Source organism: Sylvia atricapilla, chromosome 1, assembly GCF_009819655.1.
Source record: "Sylvia atricapilla isolate bSylAtr1 chromosome 1, bSylAtr1.pri, whole genome shotgun sequence".
Classification (NCBI taxonomy): domain Eukaryota; kingdom Metazoa; phylum Chordata; class Aves; order Passeriformes; family Sylviidae; genus Sylvia; species Sylvia atricapilla.
Genome location: NC_089140.1, coordinates 52434376 through 52452414, shown reverse-complemented (window position 1 = coordinate 52452414; position 18039 = coordinate 52434376). Strand labels below are relative to the sequence as shown.

The 18039-nt window shown below is 41.0% G+C and overlaps 1 protein-coding gene across 3 annotated transcripts in view; it reads left to right on the top strand.

Annotated features, from left to right (window-relative positions):
* The window catches only part of VOPP1 (VOPP1 WW domain binding protein), a 62474-nt gene extending 45317 nt beyond the window's left edge, over nt 1-17157 (top strand). The window contains exons 3-5 of one of the 3 annotated variants that reach the window (XM_066322718.1): nt 12199-12276; nt 14327-14463; nt 16715-17157. In XM_066322718.1, the coding sequence (XP_066178815.1) occupies nt 12199-12276; nt 14327-14463; nt 16715-16896 (397 nt within the window). In that variant the 3' untranslated portion in view covers nt 16897-17157. The other 2 variants (XM_066322709.1, XM_066322728.1) reach the window with 2 other exon arrangements.
* Nucleotides 17158-18039: the final 882 nt, after the last annotated feature.

Genomic DNA, 18039 nt, shown 5'->3' with positions numbered 1-18039 from the left:
ATTTGTAATCCATGGCATAACTGTACTTTTGATGAGTGGCATCTTGATAATGTGCATTGTCAAGAACCTGTTGTGATTATGAGTTTAAGAGGGCAAGAAGAAACACTAGGGAAAGACAATAAGGATTTGGGGATGGTAAAGCTCAGAGGATAGATACTGTGTGTGACAAGTGAAGGAATAGGGAAAGGAGTGGTGAGAGGCTATTTGAGTGCACAGGAGCCTAGTAGGGTTTAAGGGGGGATGCATCAAAGCAATAGGAAGGTTGTGCATGTCTGTGGTGCCTGGGCTGTTCTATTTTGTTACTTCCGCAATTTCAGTTTCTGTTGTCTAGGGTCCCCTGCTGCTTCCTACCTGTGCTGTCTTTTCATGCCTGTATGGTGGAGGGCAACTCCAATCTCAATATCTTAGGGCAAAGTCCCATTGCTTCAGCACTTGTTTGGCCCTTCACTGAGTTAATTCAATTTGCTAATCCCACTGAAAGCTGTTCATTTTAGCACATTCGAGTCAGTGTTGAATCAGCTTGGTATGGTTTTTGGCAAACACTGGTGAAATGGGAGGAAGGGAGTATTCTGCATATTGTGGGGGAGGAGACATGAATAGCATCGTCTCCATCAGCATATGGTTACATGTTAAATCATCTAAAAGCATAATATATAACTTTGTCCTGAGAGTGCCTCCTCTGTACAAATCTAGATCTGGGATGGGCTGTAGTGAAACAGGTTTTATTTTATCTTACAATTTCTGTAGCAACAGTCCATATGAAGCAGATATGTTTAGATTTATATTTAAAGGAGTTTGCAATAGATTCCATTTGTTCTATCCCTGGTTTTCTGAATAAACTTTTTTCTACCCAGTTAATATACATAGTTTCTCCTTTGGTCTCGAGACTGTCTTTGGAGACTTACAAAACCCAGCAATGCAATCCTTTTTAATGATTTCCTTTGTAATTTCAGTCCCATGATGGCACTATGTCACACCTCTCATGGAGACAGTTGGTATTATAATGAAAAGGTTGGCATGTCAGCTCAGAAATGCCAAGTGCTGTGTCTATTCACAAATGCAGTGTGGCATGCTGGGGGTGAGGTGTCCCTCAACTGGCCCATCTACACGCCTTACCACTTCTGGGTAGGCACATCCTCCTAGAAGGTGCCTGCCTCTCTTGAAATTACCTGGAGTAATAGAAATCTGGTGGACTGTCATATAAAGTGGTGGTTTGCTTTTATCGGAAGCTTAAAGGCAAGATAGCTGAGTTAATCTTTCCTGTAAAGGCTCTACTTCAGCCTCCAAAGACAGATAAGAATGTGTCTGCTAAGCCACAGGAACAGTGTGCCAAAAGAAGTGTTCTGGAAATTCAGCTAGATTTGGGTGGGTAAAACTTGCAATTCCTCTTTTGGAGCTTAAGGGTTTTTTTTTTTAGTTTTTTAGTTTTTTTTTTTATTTCAATCTGCCTTCCAGTATATTAAATTTTAAAAAGAAGAATCTGTTAGAGATATTGTTCAAAAGCTTCTTAAAACTTGTCTGTTATGCTTTCTGTCTTAACAGATAGGGCAAAGATTGGAGGTCACTGTTCCAGAACTAACGATGCATCTTTCTGTCTAATTATTTAATGGTATTAGTATTTTTTGAATAATTTTTCCAATGGACATAATTGTTCTATCCTTCACATATCAGCAGTAAGCTTTAGTTTAATTCAAGCATGTTTCTTCCAAATGTAATCCATTTCTTAAGGCTAGACCGAGGAATTGATAATCTTCCAATATTTTTGCCCTCTCCTATGTGAGTAAAATACAGCTTATTTCACACCAGAAGTGAACATGGAAAGCTTATCAAGAATTTGAGAGACATATGCTGGTCTTCTGTCCTTAATACAGACAACTTCCAAGACTGCTCTTAACTTACTTCCCTAACCCATCCAACTGTTTCTCCATGTCCTTGTTGCCTGAGTCACTAGAGACTGTTGTCAGTTAGATACTTCTCTCCTACTTCAGCAAATTTTTTTAAATGACCTATAAAATAAGTAAGTAAGTATAAAGCAGAGAAAGGAATTAGTCATTGGAGTCTATTTCTTATCCTTTGGAAAAGCAGGGAGCCAAGTTGTTCCTGACTTTGCTTGAATAATAAGATCATATGTCTCCTTGTGTTGATGCACAGAAAGTGATTCAGAATTCAGTGCTGTCTCAAGAGACTTGACTGATGCTCTACAAGGATTCTCATCCCACTCTCACCTAAGTAAGCCAGCTCAGCCTTATCTTAGATGTGCTGATGGTTGGCAGAAGAAGCAGTCAAGGTACTTTTCTTCCATGGCAATAATGTGAATAGTAGCATAGAGAATGCATGAGATTGCAAAACCACCTTCCCTGTAGGTAGATGCCAGCAGGACTTAAGATACTCCAGTTGTTTTTCCACTTCTAAATTTGGAATGAATAGGAGAGGGAAGGCTGCCTTATGTTTTACTGATGAGTAGTAGTTTGATTGGAATGATTGTGAATGTCTCTCTCACTGCAGGGTGAAGGATATTTCCTGGTATGATTGATCAATCCTGTAGGTCTTTTCTGTTTATTTTTCCTTCAGTTGTTAGCTACCATCATACTGGAGCTTTTAATGAGGTGATAAATTCCAGATGCATGTTCTAATCCTCTCCTTGCCAGGCTTCGTGGCATATTTATAAAACAGTAGGAATGTTTTTGAGTACCAGTGGTAGGCATGTGTCCACAGCAATAGATATATCATGGCTGATGTCACTGGGTCAGTGAAGGACTCACTCACAGGGAGAGGTCCCATTATCCCCTACCTTCCAAGCCTTCACCATGGTGTTTCTGGGGGTTTGTTTTGTTTTGTTTTTTAACCCATTTAGCTGCCTATCTAGACTGTAAGGTCTGCACTTTGTTACGAGAATGTTGAGGGAGACAGTGTGGAAAGCTGTGCTGAAGCTGGGGTAAATGACATCTCCCACTCTCTGGTTTGTCCACAAATGGCTTCCACTGGCAGTGTAGTGGTGGAAGCTCTTCTTGCTGGGCTTGGTGTCCCTTCCAGCTACTAGTTGTAGGTGAGGTTTGGCTTTTCTAACATCACACCTGCTTGTATATGTGATGATTTCTAAATGCCTCCTTGACAGCATGTAAATTCTTCTACCTCCTAAATTCTGACTATTTGCATCTGAGTTCTGCGCTGGGTTCCTTGTCTTGAGTAGGTCTTGACTTCTCAAAGGTGTGCTACTAGGTGAAAGACCTCCAGAAAAAAACATGGACATTTTCTATGGAAGGAAGTGTTAATCATTGCTGTTGGTAATTATGTGAAGAACAGAAGAGAGAGGACTGGCATCTTGTAGTGTCTTCTAATTCTTAGCCAAAGCAGGACCTAGATTAATGTTGAAAGCAGGTGAAAGTGATGTATTTTTAGGCTAATATGTTTCTGCCATAGAAACCAGTTTACTGCATATAGCCGGCAACTGCACATGTACACATTTGTTTTGATATAATCTGTTTAATTTTTCATTTAGAATTAGTATAAGAACACTAATGGAAACCCAGAAAATGAATATTTCCTAATATTCTTCATGTTTAAAACACGTTCCCGCCCTGCATGGGAAGAGTAATTGATTTTTCTTATAGTAGAAAAGAATGAGGAGTATATAAAGTTTGTGGTTTTTCTCGGGTTTTGAAATAAATTTTTTGCTCATTTCCAGATGCTTCTCTTTGCTAATTAAGTTTTGCAGCATTTATCACACAGCCATATTCATCTGAGTTTTGAATGTGAATCCTTGTATTCTTTGTGATCGGTCTGTAATAATTCTGTGCATTATCAAGAACCTTCAAAATGTCCCAGATGAAAACATTAAAAAAGTGGTTTTCTCTTGCTGTTACTCAGATATCTCAGAGGGCACTTCTTCCATCAACGTATGTACAAGAAGCTGGGAAACCACCCCAAACCAGACCCTGGGTGTGTTGCATGATGGTGGCTATTGTCTGTGCTCCACATCCTGTTATCTTTACCGCTGTTAATTAAGTTGGCTTTCCTGATGGTACACTTAGCTTTCCATTGCAATTACAGCTGCATGAAGTGTCAGCAGGTAGGTGCTTAGGGCAGTAATATAGCTGCTGATTTATCCTTCCATTTGATTTGAAGCCAGCAGTGAGGAGAGAGAGGGGAGGCAGTGTAATAGTTTTTGCGTGCTTCCAGGTGCCTTAAATAGCTGGCACTGTACAGAAACAGAGACCTGGATTCACTCCAGTGCCACCACTTTTGCAGTGAGCAGCCACAGGAGGGGCCTGGTTGCAGATGTAGTTCAGTTCAGGAATGTAAGTGCATGGTTTGTGTCCTGAAGGAAGACGGCAGTAATTATCAGACCGTCTGTATAAAAGGCAACAGAAAACCACCACCATTGCTCAGTCCTGTGTGGCCTTAAACAATAACAATGCCAAATGTCACAACTAGCTTCAAAAGTCAGTGCTGTTCAGGTGGCTTACTCCTTGCTCCAAATAAGAGACTGGAGTTACCCAGCAGGTAGGTGCCTTGCCACAAACTGGAATTTCCTTCAAGGGGTCAGTTTCATAAGGCAGTCTGAGGTCAGTTAGGCTGCCAAATTAACACCCAGCTCAACTTGATAGGAATAGGTCCTGGAGAGGGGTTTAATACCTCAGCTTTCACCGTCCATCAAACAGGTCATGGACCTAATTTCAGATTTAAAGTTCTGAATGATTTTGGAGTTAGAGGCTGACCAGGTATAGGCAGCTAATTCTGAGAAAGGTGAGGAAAGAGGAAAAGAGGGCATCCTCTGTCTTCTATTGGGGTACTCCTCTGAGACCAGATCCTCCCCTGGCTGAGGTGGAGCAGAGAACCCAGCCGCATCCCCTTCTCATTTCCAGAGGATGTGATAACCACAGTTGTGACTTACCATGTGTGAGCCTCACTTTTTCCTGTGGAGAGGGTGTTTGATTTGAAATACTCATCAGGTCTTAATTCTTCCATGTCCCAGGGAAGAACCCTAAGGCAAGGCTGAGCATCAGTTTCTTCTGGCTTCCTGTCAATAGTCTGGACAGGAAGGTTTGCACCTGGTTTGAGCTTCAGTGGACAGTGTCAAAGTGCATCTGACACCTAAGTAATCTTGAAGTTCTAACCCTTTGTAAGTAGGGAGACCCTGAATTAAAGACTTGATGGCACTTAACATTGGCCATTACTACCCAGTCCTTCTCTGCATTTGATCATGCAGTGGCTTGGTGCAGGAAAAAATGGTTTACTGGCATTAGTGTCTTAAATTGAGGCAGACAGCAAATTCCTGGATACCCATTGTCCCCTGCCAGCAGTCTGCTTATGATTTCCCAAAACAGGGATGAGATGCAGTAGGACTGCCTGCCTACTGGGAGCAGCTTGAGATTCAAAGAACTAAGCATCTGTTTAATAAGGGGCCTGATGATTGACTGATGAAGTCCTTGTCCCTGTTGATATGAGAAATTTACAATTCCACCTCCGGAAAATTCAGACTTGACATAGGCGTTATCTATGGCTTACTCTTGTCAGAGCCTTAAGGAATGCTGTTTCTCCACTTTGTTCTGTGAAAGAGAAGCCTGTAGCCTGGGCTGAAAAATGGCTGTTTAAGGCTCCATATACTGCCAAAGCCACTGTGAGGTTCTGCCACAAGGGGAACAGAAAAAATTTCTAGATGGGTATGTGATGGCCAGAAAGCCATGTAGTGGTACTTTACAGACAACAAAAAGAGTTCCTCTGTAGGGTGGCTTTCTTCTTGGGATCTGGGAAGAGAGGGCTGGGGTTATGATAAACCTTTGGGAAGCAGAAGGTGATGAGAAGGATTGCTTTGATAGGAGCACCTGAGCAAATACTTCTCATCCCATCAGAAGTGAGGGAGGATTTGCTGTATTCTGCTGAGTTCTTGCACAGAGATGGTGTTTATAGGCTCTTCACCTAAAGAGTAATTGAGAAATAAGCCCTTTTTCAGCTGTTGTCTGCTCTTGTTATTCATGCCTGTGTGAAGGACAGGAGCCAAGTACCTTGTCTTGTACGAGATTTTATTGTGTTAAAGCAGACAGAATTCTAATCTGAGCAAATATTGTTTATGTCTCAGTTGTTTCTACTCTGTAGAAAAAAAAATACCTGACAGCCCTTTTTCTTTTTTTTTTTTTTTGTTGTACGTTTTCTTACATCGTTAAGGGCTGTGTGATTTACCAAGGCCATGGATAACTATCTCTCTAGTGCTCTCCTTGGTACCAGTAGCTGTGATTTTACTCTTAAGTACAGATGTGCACTGAGGGCACAGTTCCATTCATCTATAAAGCAGCTGTATTTATTATAATAAACTTATCTATTCATACTTATCAGACCTGTTTTACAAGACACTGTTATTGTATATACTGAGAGATCACCTTTGCCGTTTATAAGAAGATAAATGCTTTTGGGTGCTGAGAACCTGTAACTGCAGGTGACTGTAGTGGAATTGTGTATGCTGAAAATTGGGCCAAGGAGACACAAACAACGCTAAGACCAAGGCCGGAATGCTTGTGTTCCATAGGACTCTGCTCCACCAGCCAAAGACCTTGCCTGTCTCACTGCTCCTCAGGCACTTGAGTGAATGCCAGTGGAAGGATGTGGCCTGTGTGTTGCAGCATCTTTCTGGAGAGAGATTAAACTGCTTTGGGACTCAAAAATAGTTACTTAGGTGGGACTCCTTTGCGCAGAGTTACTCTCTCTTTTGATTTCCATGTTTTGTGGGCACCTGTAGCAAAACGAATTCCTTGGGATAACCTCTCCATTGTGTGGTGGTCTTCCCCATGTCTGCAGCCAATAGTCTGTGTCTTTCCTTAGACAGCAGTACAGGCAATGGCTTTGCTTTGAAGACTGCTTTTTATGGAAAGATGGAAATGCACTTAGAGAATGTCTGAAATGAATAAAAGTTTAAGAAAACTTGGTAGAAAAATAGCCCTTTCTCAATTATGTGATACATCTTCAGTTGATCTTCCCCATTTTTTTGTCTGTCAGGTCCAGGTCTTGTGGCAGTGTACCTCAGTGACATCACTCCTAATTGATAGCACAACCATGACTCAGAGCTTCATCATAATTGTTTCTGCCAGTCTGTTTGTGGTGATTGCCTGCTTTTGCTTTTTGTTTCAGGGCTTGTTTGTTCTTTTCTCTATTCAGCAACACTGTATCCTGGCAGCTGAGTTGCAAGCAGATTAGATTATTTAATTTCTAAAACTTTTTTTGTCCTAGAACAAGTAAATGCATATATGCACACTTCAGTTGTCTGCTGTCATCTGTTCCATGGGATTAGACCTGAACCTTCTGACCTTGAGGGCTCAACATTGAATCAATCAGCCTGCAGATGACGCAGCCGCAGCAGTTCTTCCCTTACAGTTCTTATGAGGACTCCTTCTGGTCTTTTGCCTGTGCCAATATTAGGGCCACATCTGGCATTTCTTAACTTTGTTAGCGTAGAAAACCCGTAATCATGGAATGATTATATGCAGTGCTTTGTTGAAGAGCTCTGGGAGTCAGGGTACACACCCAAATCCAACTCCAACGAGGGCTCAGAAGGTGTACAGTCTTATCCCTTTCGTTATACAACTCTATGTTAATCATTAAGCCCCCCATTGTTCTATTGTATACACCCAAGAATGAATTTTGGTAAATATCTTCCCTTGTGATTCTCACAATTCTGTTTAAGGTAATAACCACATTCAGCTACCAACAATCGTTACAATTATATCATCTATCATATGATGATTAGGTACAGTTTCACCCGACCTAGTAGAGAATAGCTTTATTTCTAAGATACATAGGCCTAAGTACAGATCGTTCTAATCCTCCCTCTCCCCTGATTACCCAGGCAAAGTTATACTTGATTTGGTTAAAACAATAGCATGAAAACAACATCCTGGTTGCAGTGAACCTGAGGTTCTATTCCCCAGCTTTGCAGCTGCAGAAATCATTTTAATTTTAACCCTATATATACTATCAACTTCATCTAATGTTACTACAACCCCCCAAAATGTTTCCTTTATGTTCTTAGCTTTGGTCTGCTGCTGTTTTTATATTTACACAGTCCCCTGACTCCCTTTAGTTTTCTTGCCTCTCACTCCAAGACTGCCAGTGCTTCTTGTGTTTCAGTGAATCCCAGTTTGTATCACAGAATTTACAGGTATGTGCAGCAATCATTTAACCTGTGACTGGTATGCAACCTTTTTTGGAATTCATGTCTTGTTTCATGGCTTGTCTTCAGAACAAGATGAGGTTAGACATGATGCAGTTTACTCTCTCTGGTTGTTGATGTGGGGTTGTGGTTTTATTTTGCTCACTCATCCTCTGTCTCTGTGTCTACATAGGGTTTTTGCCACTACATGTGGATTGACAATTTATGTTTTGTTTCACTCTTCCAAAATACATTACTAATCAAGTATCTTAAATGTTAAATCATGTTTTGGCCCATAGGATGCAAAATATCGAGAGAAAAAAACTAAGAATAATACAGCCTCCATTTCAAACATGTGGTGATGGTAGGGAATGCAGCTCTTTGCTGCAGCACCTCTACTAGGAACAGATGTGTTCAACTGTGTAGATGCAGGTACAGTTGGAGAAGAGCTATTGGACCATTTCATTGAGCAGCTATTATCCACAGAACACATGCAACTAAAGAGTTGGTTTGTAAGGTTTGGGTCATACCATATACCTTTATGTGAAACTCTATGCTTTGCTTGTCCATAAAGGAAGGAAGTTCAGTGCCATGATTTAAGTGTGAACCCAGAGAAAAACCTTGTCCCTGTGGCCTGACATGCTGTGTAACTTTGATCTGTGACACAGCAGTTCCTTGGTATGCCAGCTGTTCAAGACACTGGACATGCACATACAGTCTTTTCATTCCAATGAATTATGAATGAAAAGATATACCTTCTAAATCATGAATCCCATTGCAGACAGTTTTTGAAAGAGAGACTGTATTCTTGGTGAAGTTGCAGATTAGCAAAGCAACTAATTATGTCTTATCCTGTGTCATAGGTGAACTTTTGATCAATGAAATGAACAGTGCCCTAGGGAAATGCAGTTCTTGGAATCATCACTGGTCTGTGAAACGGAAATTGACTTTAGAAAAGTCTTCTAGAAATGTGTTCAGTCCAGTTCTGATTGGTAGTAAGGCTCATTCTGCTTCAGCTGGCATTGGGCATGCTGGTGCTTCATTGTAAAGCCAAGCCAAAGCATGGGTTCAATTTAAAGAAAATGCCTACCAATTAAATAAATATATGTGCATGTGCTTAATTATGGAGTTTTGTTTAATGAACCAAGGTCTTAATTCTGCTGTGATTTGCTGTCAGGCAGTGAGAGATAGCACATCAAAGACTGATTATACTTAAGCTTACATGTTACTCCATTAATAAGCCGATTTTGTTGTTGCCTTTTGCTAGCTAATAAATACGGCTTTTGTAAGTTAATTGTCATGTAATTGGGATTGATGTTGTCAGGAGTTTTTTTTCCACAGTGCATTGAATCAAGAACAAGAGATCAGCAGAGCTTTTGCTGTAGCCTGATGGCAGTATCAGCAAATGGAATGTTTGCTCTTCCAGTCCTTTTTGGTGCTGCTGTCAAAGTGGTGGAGAGTACAAACAGCAGGTTGGCATCATCCTTGATTCCAGGCTCCTGCATATGGATACATGTGTCCATTCTCACAGGCACACAGAATAAAGCATTCGGTTTGGTTTTATGGGTAAAAAGTGATAAAGTTACCAGTGTCAGATCTCAAAGGGTTGTGAGGATTGTGGTCCTGGTTTACTTTCACAGATCCACCCAGCAAATGCAGTGCTCAGCCTAGGATGAGCTGGCTCAGAAAGCTTACTGGCTGCCAGGAAGTTGAGCCAGGATGAGAGACTCCTCCATCCTTTGCATCATTTTTTTCAACCATTTGAAAATTCAGCCACCTGAAACTTCTCTTTGATGGCCTGTTTGTTTGTCAGTCAGTGGTCTCAGGAGCTTCATATATATTCAGAAGTGTAACCATTCTGCCTTCCAGCTGGTGCTTTAGCCTTCTTTTGCAGGAATAAAAGCTAAGCCGTTGAGACTTTAAAAATGGTGCTGACTGGATAACTTAAAGATAAAAAATAGATTGAGGTACTTAATTTGTCTACAGATGCTCCTTTAATTTTGGATTCAATGACCATAATTGTATATTTTAAAATAGACATCTCCCATCTCTTCTGGCACTGGAGAAGAGAGGTGCAAAATAAGCCAGGCAAGGGTAGGCCTGGGAGAGGTGTGTGTGCAGTCTCTGTGACCTCTCTGTTTAAGTTTTATTATAGATGAAACTCTTGGGGCTCTGGGAAAGGGTGCCTCCACTCCCCATCCTGTGTGTGGTCAGATGTAGGTGTCTGGACTTACAGAGCCAGTGTGTGGAGTCAGAGATAAAGATTGCTCACATTCCTAAAATCCTTCTTTTTATTTTTCTCCTAATGGACTCAAGAAAGACTTCTAGATTTATGGGCTCTGTTTCTTCTCTGCTTTTCTGGCCCAACAAAATCCTTGCTGTGCAGCATCAGGGAATGGGGGCAAGTATCCATCACCATGGATAAAGTGCCCCAACCAAAGCATGCTGTATAGCGAAGGGGTACCATGAGCACCAGTGTAACAGAAGGCAGCAGCTTCCAGCCCATTATGGAAGGAACATGAATCTGTCCTTGACTTCAATATACATCTTGAAAGCTCCTGTTGGGTTGAACCATTGTGAAAACATGGAGAAATAATTAATTTCTTGGTCCCAAGGGGACTGAAGTTAATGCTGACTTGCTAAGTCTTGTTAGTAGTTATGTGAGGTTTGATAGCTTTGAGTATGAGCAATTTTCAGGCTCTTGAGAAGCTTTAAACAAGAAATATTGCAGATGGGTCAATTTCAGATTCAGTGACAGCAAAATGGGTGTTTTCTGTTTTGGCATGAGCAACTTCCTTGGCCTAGGTCTCAAACTGGATGCCTGAGTCTGTTAATGAACCTTGCTGTGATGATCATGTCAGATCCTCTAGAAATTGCCCGAGCAATTTCTACTTATTTGTTGTCAGAAGTGTATGTAACTGTTTTCACTTGCAAAACAACTGATTATGTATCCATAGAGCAGCCTCTTCTGGCCCCAGTTAGAGGCTGAAGCCTATGTGACAATGTATTTTCTGAGTGAAGCCTTGTTAATTGAGCATGTAAATGTGTAATTGTCTGTACCATTATTCAATTGACATGGTTTTAGTCTGCATACAAATATGGGAGCACAGTCATGCAGCTGAGCAAACTGTCCAAGATCAGATCCTTGAATAAATATGTGCATTCTGCAAGAAGATGTGAACAGCCTTAAAAAGATCAATCCAGTTGTGGTCACCTCCACCTTTCTTTCTGTATGTGGATATGCTAATCTGCTTATTTTCATCGAAGTCTGTAACATACCATCGATCCTGTGTTAACCTGGTTAACCTTTTCCTTACTTAGTAGGCTTCATTGGTGTGAGAATAGGAGTTCCCATAGGAATTGTTTGGAGGTTGCCCTTGATGTATGTGCTTGCTTTTCATGAAGTAGTACCTCGTGCTCACAGTGATTGGTTCTGTAATACCTTAAAAAAATGTTCTGTGCATACGAAATATTAATTTGAAGTGTGGGGTTTTCTAAGAGGAAAGGCTGCTTTAATCATGGGAGCTGTTGGCAGTTGCAGTCCAGTGCAACTTCTGAGAAGAAAAAAAAGGGCATAAAATTTGCACATAATGGTACAGTTGGCATTTTCTCTGCACTCAGTAGTTTCTCTGCTTGGCAGCTGCTGATTTCAAAGAAAAGGTGATCTGGCAGTTTTGTTCTGGCAGTTCTTGTCTATTCCAGTGAATAAAAAATCCAAACATCTGTTGGGAGTCTGCAGTGTTCATTTATTGTGAACGAAAACACAGTGATACTGCTTTTCTTTATAACTTGTCCTTTCTTATATAGAATTGAACACCATATTTGATCTTTTTGAGAGTGGTTTGAGATTAAGTATATAGCAAGGTAGTTTCAATAACATGGAGAAAGTTCCTGAATAGGGATAGAGCTGTGTCATTGACAGCTTTATCCAGCCAAGGGTATTCTGTTCTTAAAATAAGTATTTGGTGAGGGGTGTGAATGGTGTCAGGGTTGGGGATGCCATTTTAATCTGAGCAACAGCCACTCCTCTAACACCCCATCTCTTTATTTCTCCGCAGATGTCGCTCCTATGAGGATTGTTGTGGCTCAAGATGCTGTGTAAGAGCTCTCTCCATCCAGCGACTATGGTATTTTTGGTAGGTCTAGGGCATTTGGGAATTTTGTGTTTGTCCTCATCTTGTCGGTTGGACTTAAATCAGGATATTGCCAGCCATGGTATTTTAAAGTACCGTAGATGCAAGTATGTATATGGTATATGTATATATATGGTGTATACATATATATTTAATATATGTATGGAAGGTATATGTGTACATTGAAATGCATGGATTTGGGTTTTTTTTCTATAAAATTCTCCTGATGTAGTAAGAAAACACTGAAAAAGGAGGTTAATCATGTCAAGCTGACCTTTCCTGCTTCTGCATCCTGCTGCTTTGTACAAGCAGCAGTTCCATTTTTATCCAGAATTGCTGAGTTCTTTATGTCTGCCCCAGCTATTACCAAGCAGCAGCATTCTCTTTTTTTTTTTTGGCACTTAGTTTTAAAAGTGGATCATATAAGCAGGATTGTGCTTTTAGGCAGAGTTTAATATATTCTTCTTGCTAGATGAATTTAGGTTTCAATTAAAAAGGAAGATAAATACATTTATGACTATGAGGATTTCACTGGGGATGACAGCAAAGGAAAAGAAGGCAGAAATACTGAGCTTGTGAAACCAGTAGCTCAGTAATCTGGATAAAGCTTAAACTAATCACTGTTATATGCATAATGAAAAAATAAGGTAAATTCCTTTTGGAGTGGAATTTAAGAAAGCATGTGAATTAAACTGTATCATTTCAGTCGAGAGAAAGCAAAGACTCTCCTAGAAAACCTGATTTCAGGCATTTTAATGTGGAATTTGAAGACTGATTAAAAAAAAGGCCTTCAAAACTGAAACAAATAAACAGTGAAAAACAGAAGCCTGATGTATACTATAATACAGAGATTTCCCAAAGCTGACTGTGGGATTTCAGTGTACAGTCGTTACTGATATAAGTGAAGAGCTCTCTATCTCAATCCCTGGGGTTATGTCGTAAATCTCTGTTTTTCTGTTCAGAAAAAAAATCCTTTGCAGGAACACTGCCAAAGGGGAATGTATTAATATTGGCTCAGGGAAAAGAACCTCTTTCTGCTCTTATTTCTAATGTAGAAGCAAGAACAGAGTTTGAGCCTTTGCATGAAATAACTGTTTCTGCCATGCTGGGCCACACTCTTCCTCTCAGAATTCTCCAGAGAACATATGCATGGTGTGTAGGTTTGCCTCTGGCCAGCTTCCTTTCCTTCCAAAAAAGCACAGTTGTCATTATCTTCCAGTAATAGGCCATGAAACAAGACGGCAATTACAGGCAGAAGAACCATTCCTATTTACGAGAGCTTGCGTGAGTCACTGGGGTGTCTGATAACTGATACAGGAAATACAGTGAAAGCCACTGTCTGAAGAACAACATCTGATGTGCCGTTGCTGCATGTTCCTGTTTCCACCACACCAGGGCAAGGAAATTATGAGGATAGTTTAGTTAAGTTGGAAAAGATGCTGAGAGGAGGAGAATGGTGGCTAAATTATGTCTTTTTCATGGAGAATGTAATATCCCATATAGGAAGCACAGAGTGGTCGCCATCAGTACTGAATGCTTCAGTCTTCTGGCTTGAGGTTAAGTGCCAGCTACCGTACCCATGGGAGATGAAATTCAAATGTTGAGTTAATTTAAGAATATCTAAGATTCTTCTTTTAATGGCAAATGCAGAATATTATTCCTCTCTCTACTTCACAAACATCCTGAGCAGCCTAGATGCTGTAAGACTGGAGTCTGCATCCAAGACGTGCGGTTTGAAAGTGTTGGAATTTTAGTTTAGCATCTCAGTGGCCAAGGTCAGGGTGTAAACCTGAACTTCTGAAAAATTCAGGCGTGTTTTACTTCTGGGTTACATGCCAGAGAACACTGACAATAGTACTAATCACTGAAGATGTCCATATTATATCCATAAGTGCTCCATGTGTGCTATCCCAAATGACAGACTTTCTCACAAGAGGCAGCTTATTTAAGGAACCCTGCTAGAAGTTGTAGGCTGATGTATTCTCAGTGAACACTCTTGATTTTAATGCTGCCTGAATGTGCAGGTTTTGACTTCCCTCTTCTTTCTGCCTAGGTTCCTTTTGATGATGGGAGTTTTGTTCTGTTGTGGAGCTGGTTTCTTTATCCGAAGGCGGATGTACCCTCCTCCATTAGTAGAAGAACCTACTTTTAACGTGTCTTACACCCGACAACCAGTCAGCACTGCATCAGGTCAGAGACTGCTCATACAAGTTTCACTGGTTTCTTACTTTGGCCAAAGCACTAAAGAAGGGTGGGTTTTGAGCTTTTGTTTCATTGGTTTTTGGAAACTGTGCGATTTGTACAAGGGATAGCACTGCACTAAAACATGCAGCCACCTCCTGCTGTGAGTGATGTCTTCAGACTTTCCAACAGCATAATTCAGCTGCAGGGTACAGAAGTGGTTTTGAAACACACGGGATGACAGAACTTTCAGTTCTGTTTTGGGTCCTAAAACCTTTACAGTTGTGTGTCCATGCATGGAAGAGGCTAGCAAGCTCTCCCTTTGCAGTGTAGACAAAATGATAGGCGTCCATATTCAACAGTCACAGGAAGAATGAGTTTTAAATACAATTGGTAACTTCTGGTGAAGGTGAAGGAAAGCCTAGCATTTTCTTCCACAACCTAGCCATCTTGCAAGTATTTTTGATTTGCCTTCAGCGTTCCATGCTGCGGTGTTTCTGTGACAAAGTGGTCTTTTTTCCCCTTGTTAGTCTGGTTGCCGTTTCTCTGGTTAGTAATAACTGAGCATCAGGAGAACCTACCTAGTGAGGGCTCCTCTGGCAAAATTGCTTTCTAAGTTTGTAATTTCTTCCCCTCTGGTAGTTAGTTCCAGTTGGGAACTCTCCTAGGCCTAAATGGTTAAAAAGACGTTACAGACACAAACTGGCACTTTAGTCACCTTCCTTGTTTAAATCCTAAGGTTTTTATTAGGGCCCCCATTCTGCATCTGTTTTTCTCCTTGTCTGAACAGAGAGTATTTTTTAGCTGGGGGGAGCCAATCCAACTAGACTAAGATTTTTAAGCCTGAAAAATAGTCTTGCTTTTACGTAAACAGGGAGTGTCTTTGTGTGGGTTGATAAACACCTGGTTTAAATTTAGAGCACAGTTTTGCACTTTCATGATGCTTCATGGAACATAAATTGTGGGCAAATATAAAGTAAGCACAAGCTCTTTGATGACCTGATTATGGTACCTGCTTCCAGACTATTACTGTTACTTAAAAGCTTTTGGCTCTGAGATAACCTCACAATTTATTTTATTTTTTAGTTTTAGTTTTTCTACTATTCTAGAAATATTTAACAACAAAGCAATGAGAATAAGTAGTTAAGCAAGTTCCCATTTTCCACTAGTTACTCTTCTAGGTTTGGTACCAGTAGCCAATTCACTGTTGAGATGGAGCCGTCAAAATGTGGCTCACTGCCTGTGTCCCTCCTTCCCTGCAGAGATAGCAGCAACATCATCTCCCATTCCACCAGCATCTCCTGGGAATGCCTTTCTGACAGCCTGACTGGGAGAATGGAAGGGGAAAGCCCCTTAGAAGCTGTGTCATTCTAGGAAACACAGACTGGCACCAAAAGAAGCAAACCTGTTGCTCAGCCGTGACTTTTTTCCCAGTCCACCTTTATTTAAACAGCGAGAAAAAGACTTAACTTACATCTTGAGATAGTCTGTGACTTCAGTTGCATTAAGTCATCTTCACCACCCGATGTGATGCCTGAGGAGGGTTACACACCAGCTTTGTTCTTATGGCAGCAATCTCTGTTACTCCTTATGTGTCATAGCCAAGGAATTTTGTGTTTGGCCATACATTTCCTTTCCTTGTCCCTGCAGGCTCCAATGTCACTTCCTAAATTGAATCTATGCAAAGCAGTCTTGTCCCATTGTGTTAGCCAGCAGTAACTGACTACAGCTTGGCTCTTTGCTTCATGCAGGTTCACCTCTAAACTGTATTGTGCCTAGGAGGGAAATGATCCATCTAAGCTTCACTCTGGCTTATCAGCAGATCCAGGACACCACAAAATAATCTCTGAAGACCTTTTGTAATACTTGACACCTGAGTCAGGGCCACAGTAGAGGCTCCTTTGTCCATCTGGAGTCCTACACCTCTCCTCTCTGCAGACAGAAAAGCTTTTCTGTCAGAGCAACTGGACAGGGCTCACTGCTTTCCCTTTCAAATGGTAGATGCTTGGGGCAGTGGTGCCCTTAGTTTCACTAAGTGATTTCCATTGGATGCAAAACGGACACTTACTGGTAGTATCTGAAGAGGTGAATGCAGTCCTGCCAGCCTGGGTTTTTTCTCTGAGAGAAAGATAACTCCTTGTCTTTGCTCTGATGAACACTGGAAAACCTTGTCTGAGTATGCAGAGCACAGGCCCTGGGAGAGCAGAACCTGGTGACTCTCCTGTTGCTGATACCTTTTCTCTCCTTTTCTTTCTTTCAGGGTCACAACAAGCTGGAGTGCCGTATTACACAGATCCAGGTGGACCTGTGATGAATCCCATGGCTATGGCTTTCCACGTCCAGCCCAATTCCCCACAAGGAAACCCGGTTTACCCACCCCCACCTTCCTATTGCAACACACCACCTCCCCCATATGAGCAGGTGGTGAAATCCTCCATGTGAGGACTCTGGCTCTTTGACCTGACTGTGTGAGAAGGTGCAATTGCAAAATGACCAAGATGGAGGGCACCTGCCTTCTGAACACTTGCTAGTTCTCCAAGTTCTCTCTCCTTCCCCTCCCTGCACCTTTCCTAATTAAAGTTACTTGTAAAGGGGCAATTTTAAATTTTTTTTTTCTTTTATAGTAGAAGTGGATTTTTTCTTTGTCTTCAAAATGAGAGAAGTTGTCTTTGTAATGCTTTTAATGGAAACCTATATTTAAAACCTGTTTGTCTTTCTCTTTATTTATTGTTCATTTCAATCGAGGTTTTAATTGTGTTGTGGCAGGTTACTGATAGCAGTTCTTGCAATCCCAGAATGATGTGCAGCCTCCTAAGACCGCACAGCAGAAATTCCCTCAGCTAAGGGAAACGACAGAGAAAGAGGATAAAGCTAGAAGCAGCAGGGCAATCATTTTACCAGAAATTATGGTTACCATCTTTTTTGCTTTTATGATTTTCTTTTACAATTTAGTTCTGATGTATAACAGAAAGATGCTCTGATTAAATTATGCTCTTGATGGTCTAGTCACTGTGACTAGAGTACCAGTATTGGTTGTTGTGGCAGGGGCTCTGCTAAGTGCCCTAGAAAAGAGGGAGTTGTTACTTTAAATGATGCATCCAAAATTAAGGACTGGGACTTCAGTGTTTCTTGTCCTCACCTGGACTTTGCCCGTGTGATCGGCACCTTCACTTCCCTTGTTTCACTAGCACTGAGATTGTATGAAACAGACAATGACCAACAGATGTTGGCACGGGAGGAAGGTATTACAACCTCAGAGCTACTTATACCTCTTGACAGAACAATTAGAAACACTGAAATACATAAACTTTTTTCCCTAAATTGGAAAATATTTACAGTAAGAAGGGATGGGCACATAGGTACAAGTTTACTCCCTTTGCCATTGATGGGAGTTTAGTCCCTGAGAAATAGTATCTTTCATTGTAGTCTTACTGCTGCCACAAAGAGTACCAAATAAAGCTGTCATCCTAAGTAACAGATCTGTAAATCTGCTCTCCTCTCTAGGTCAGGAAAAGAACTTTTTGGGACAGGTTCTTAATAGCATTCTTTGATGTGATGCACAGATGGTTTGGCATTCACTACCTC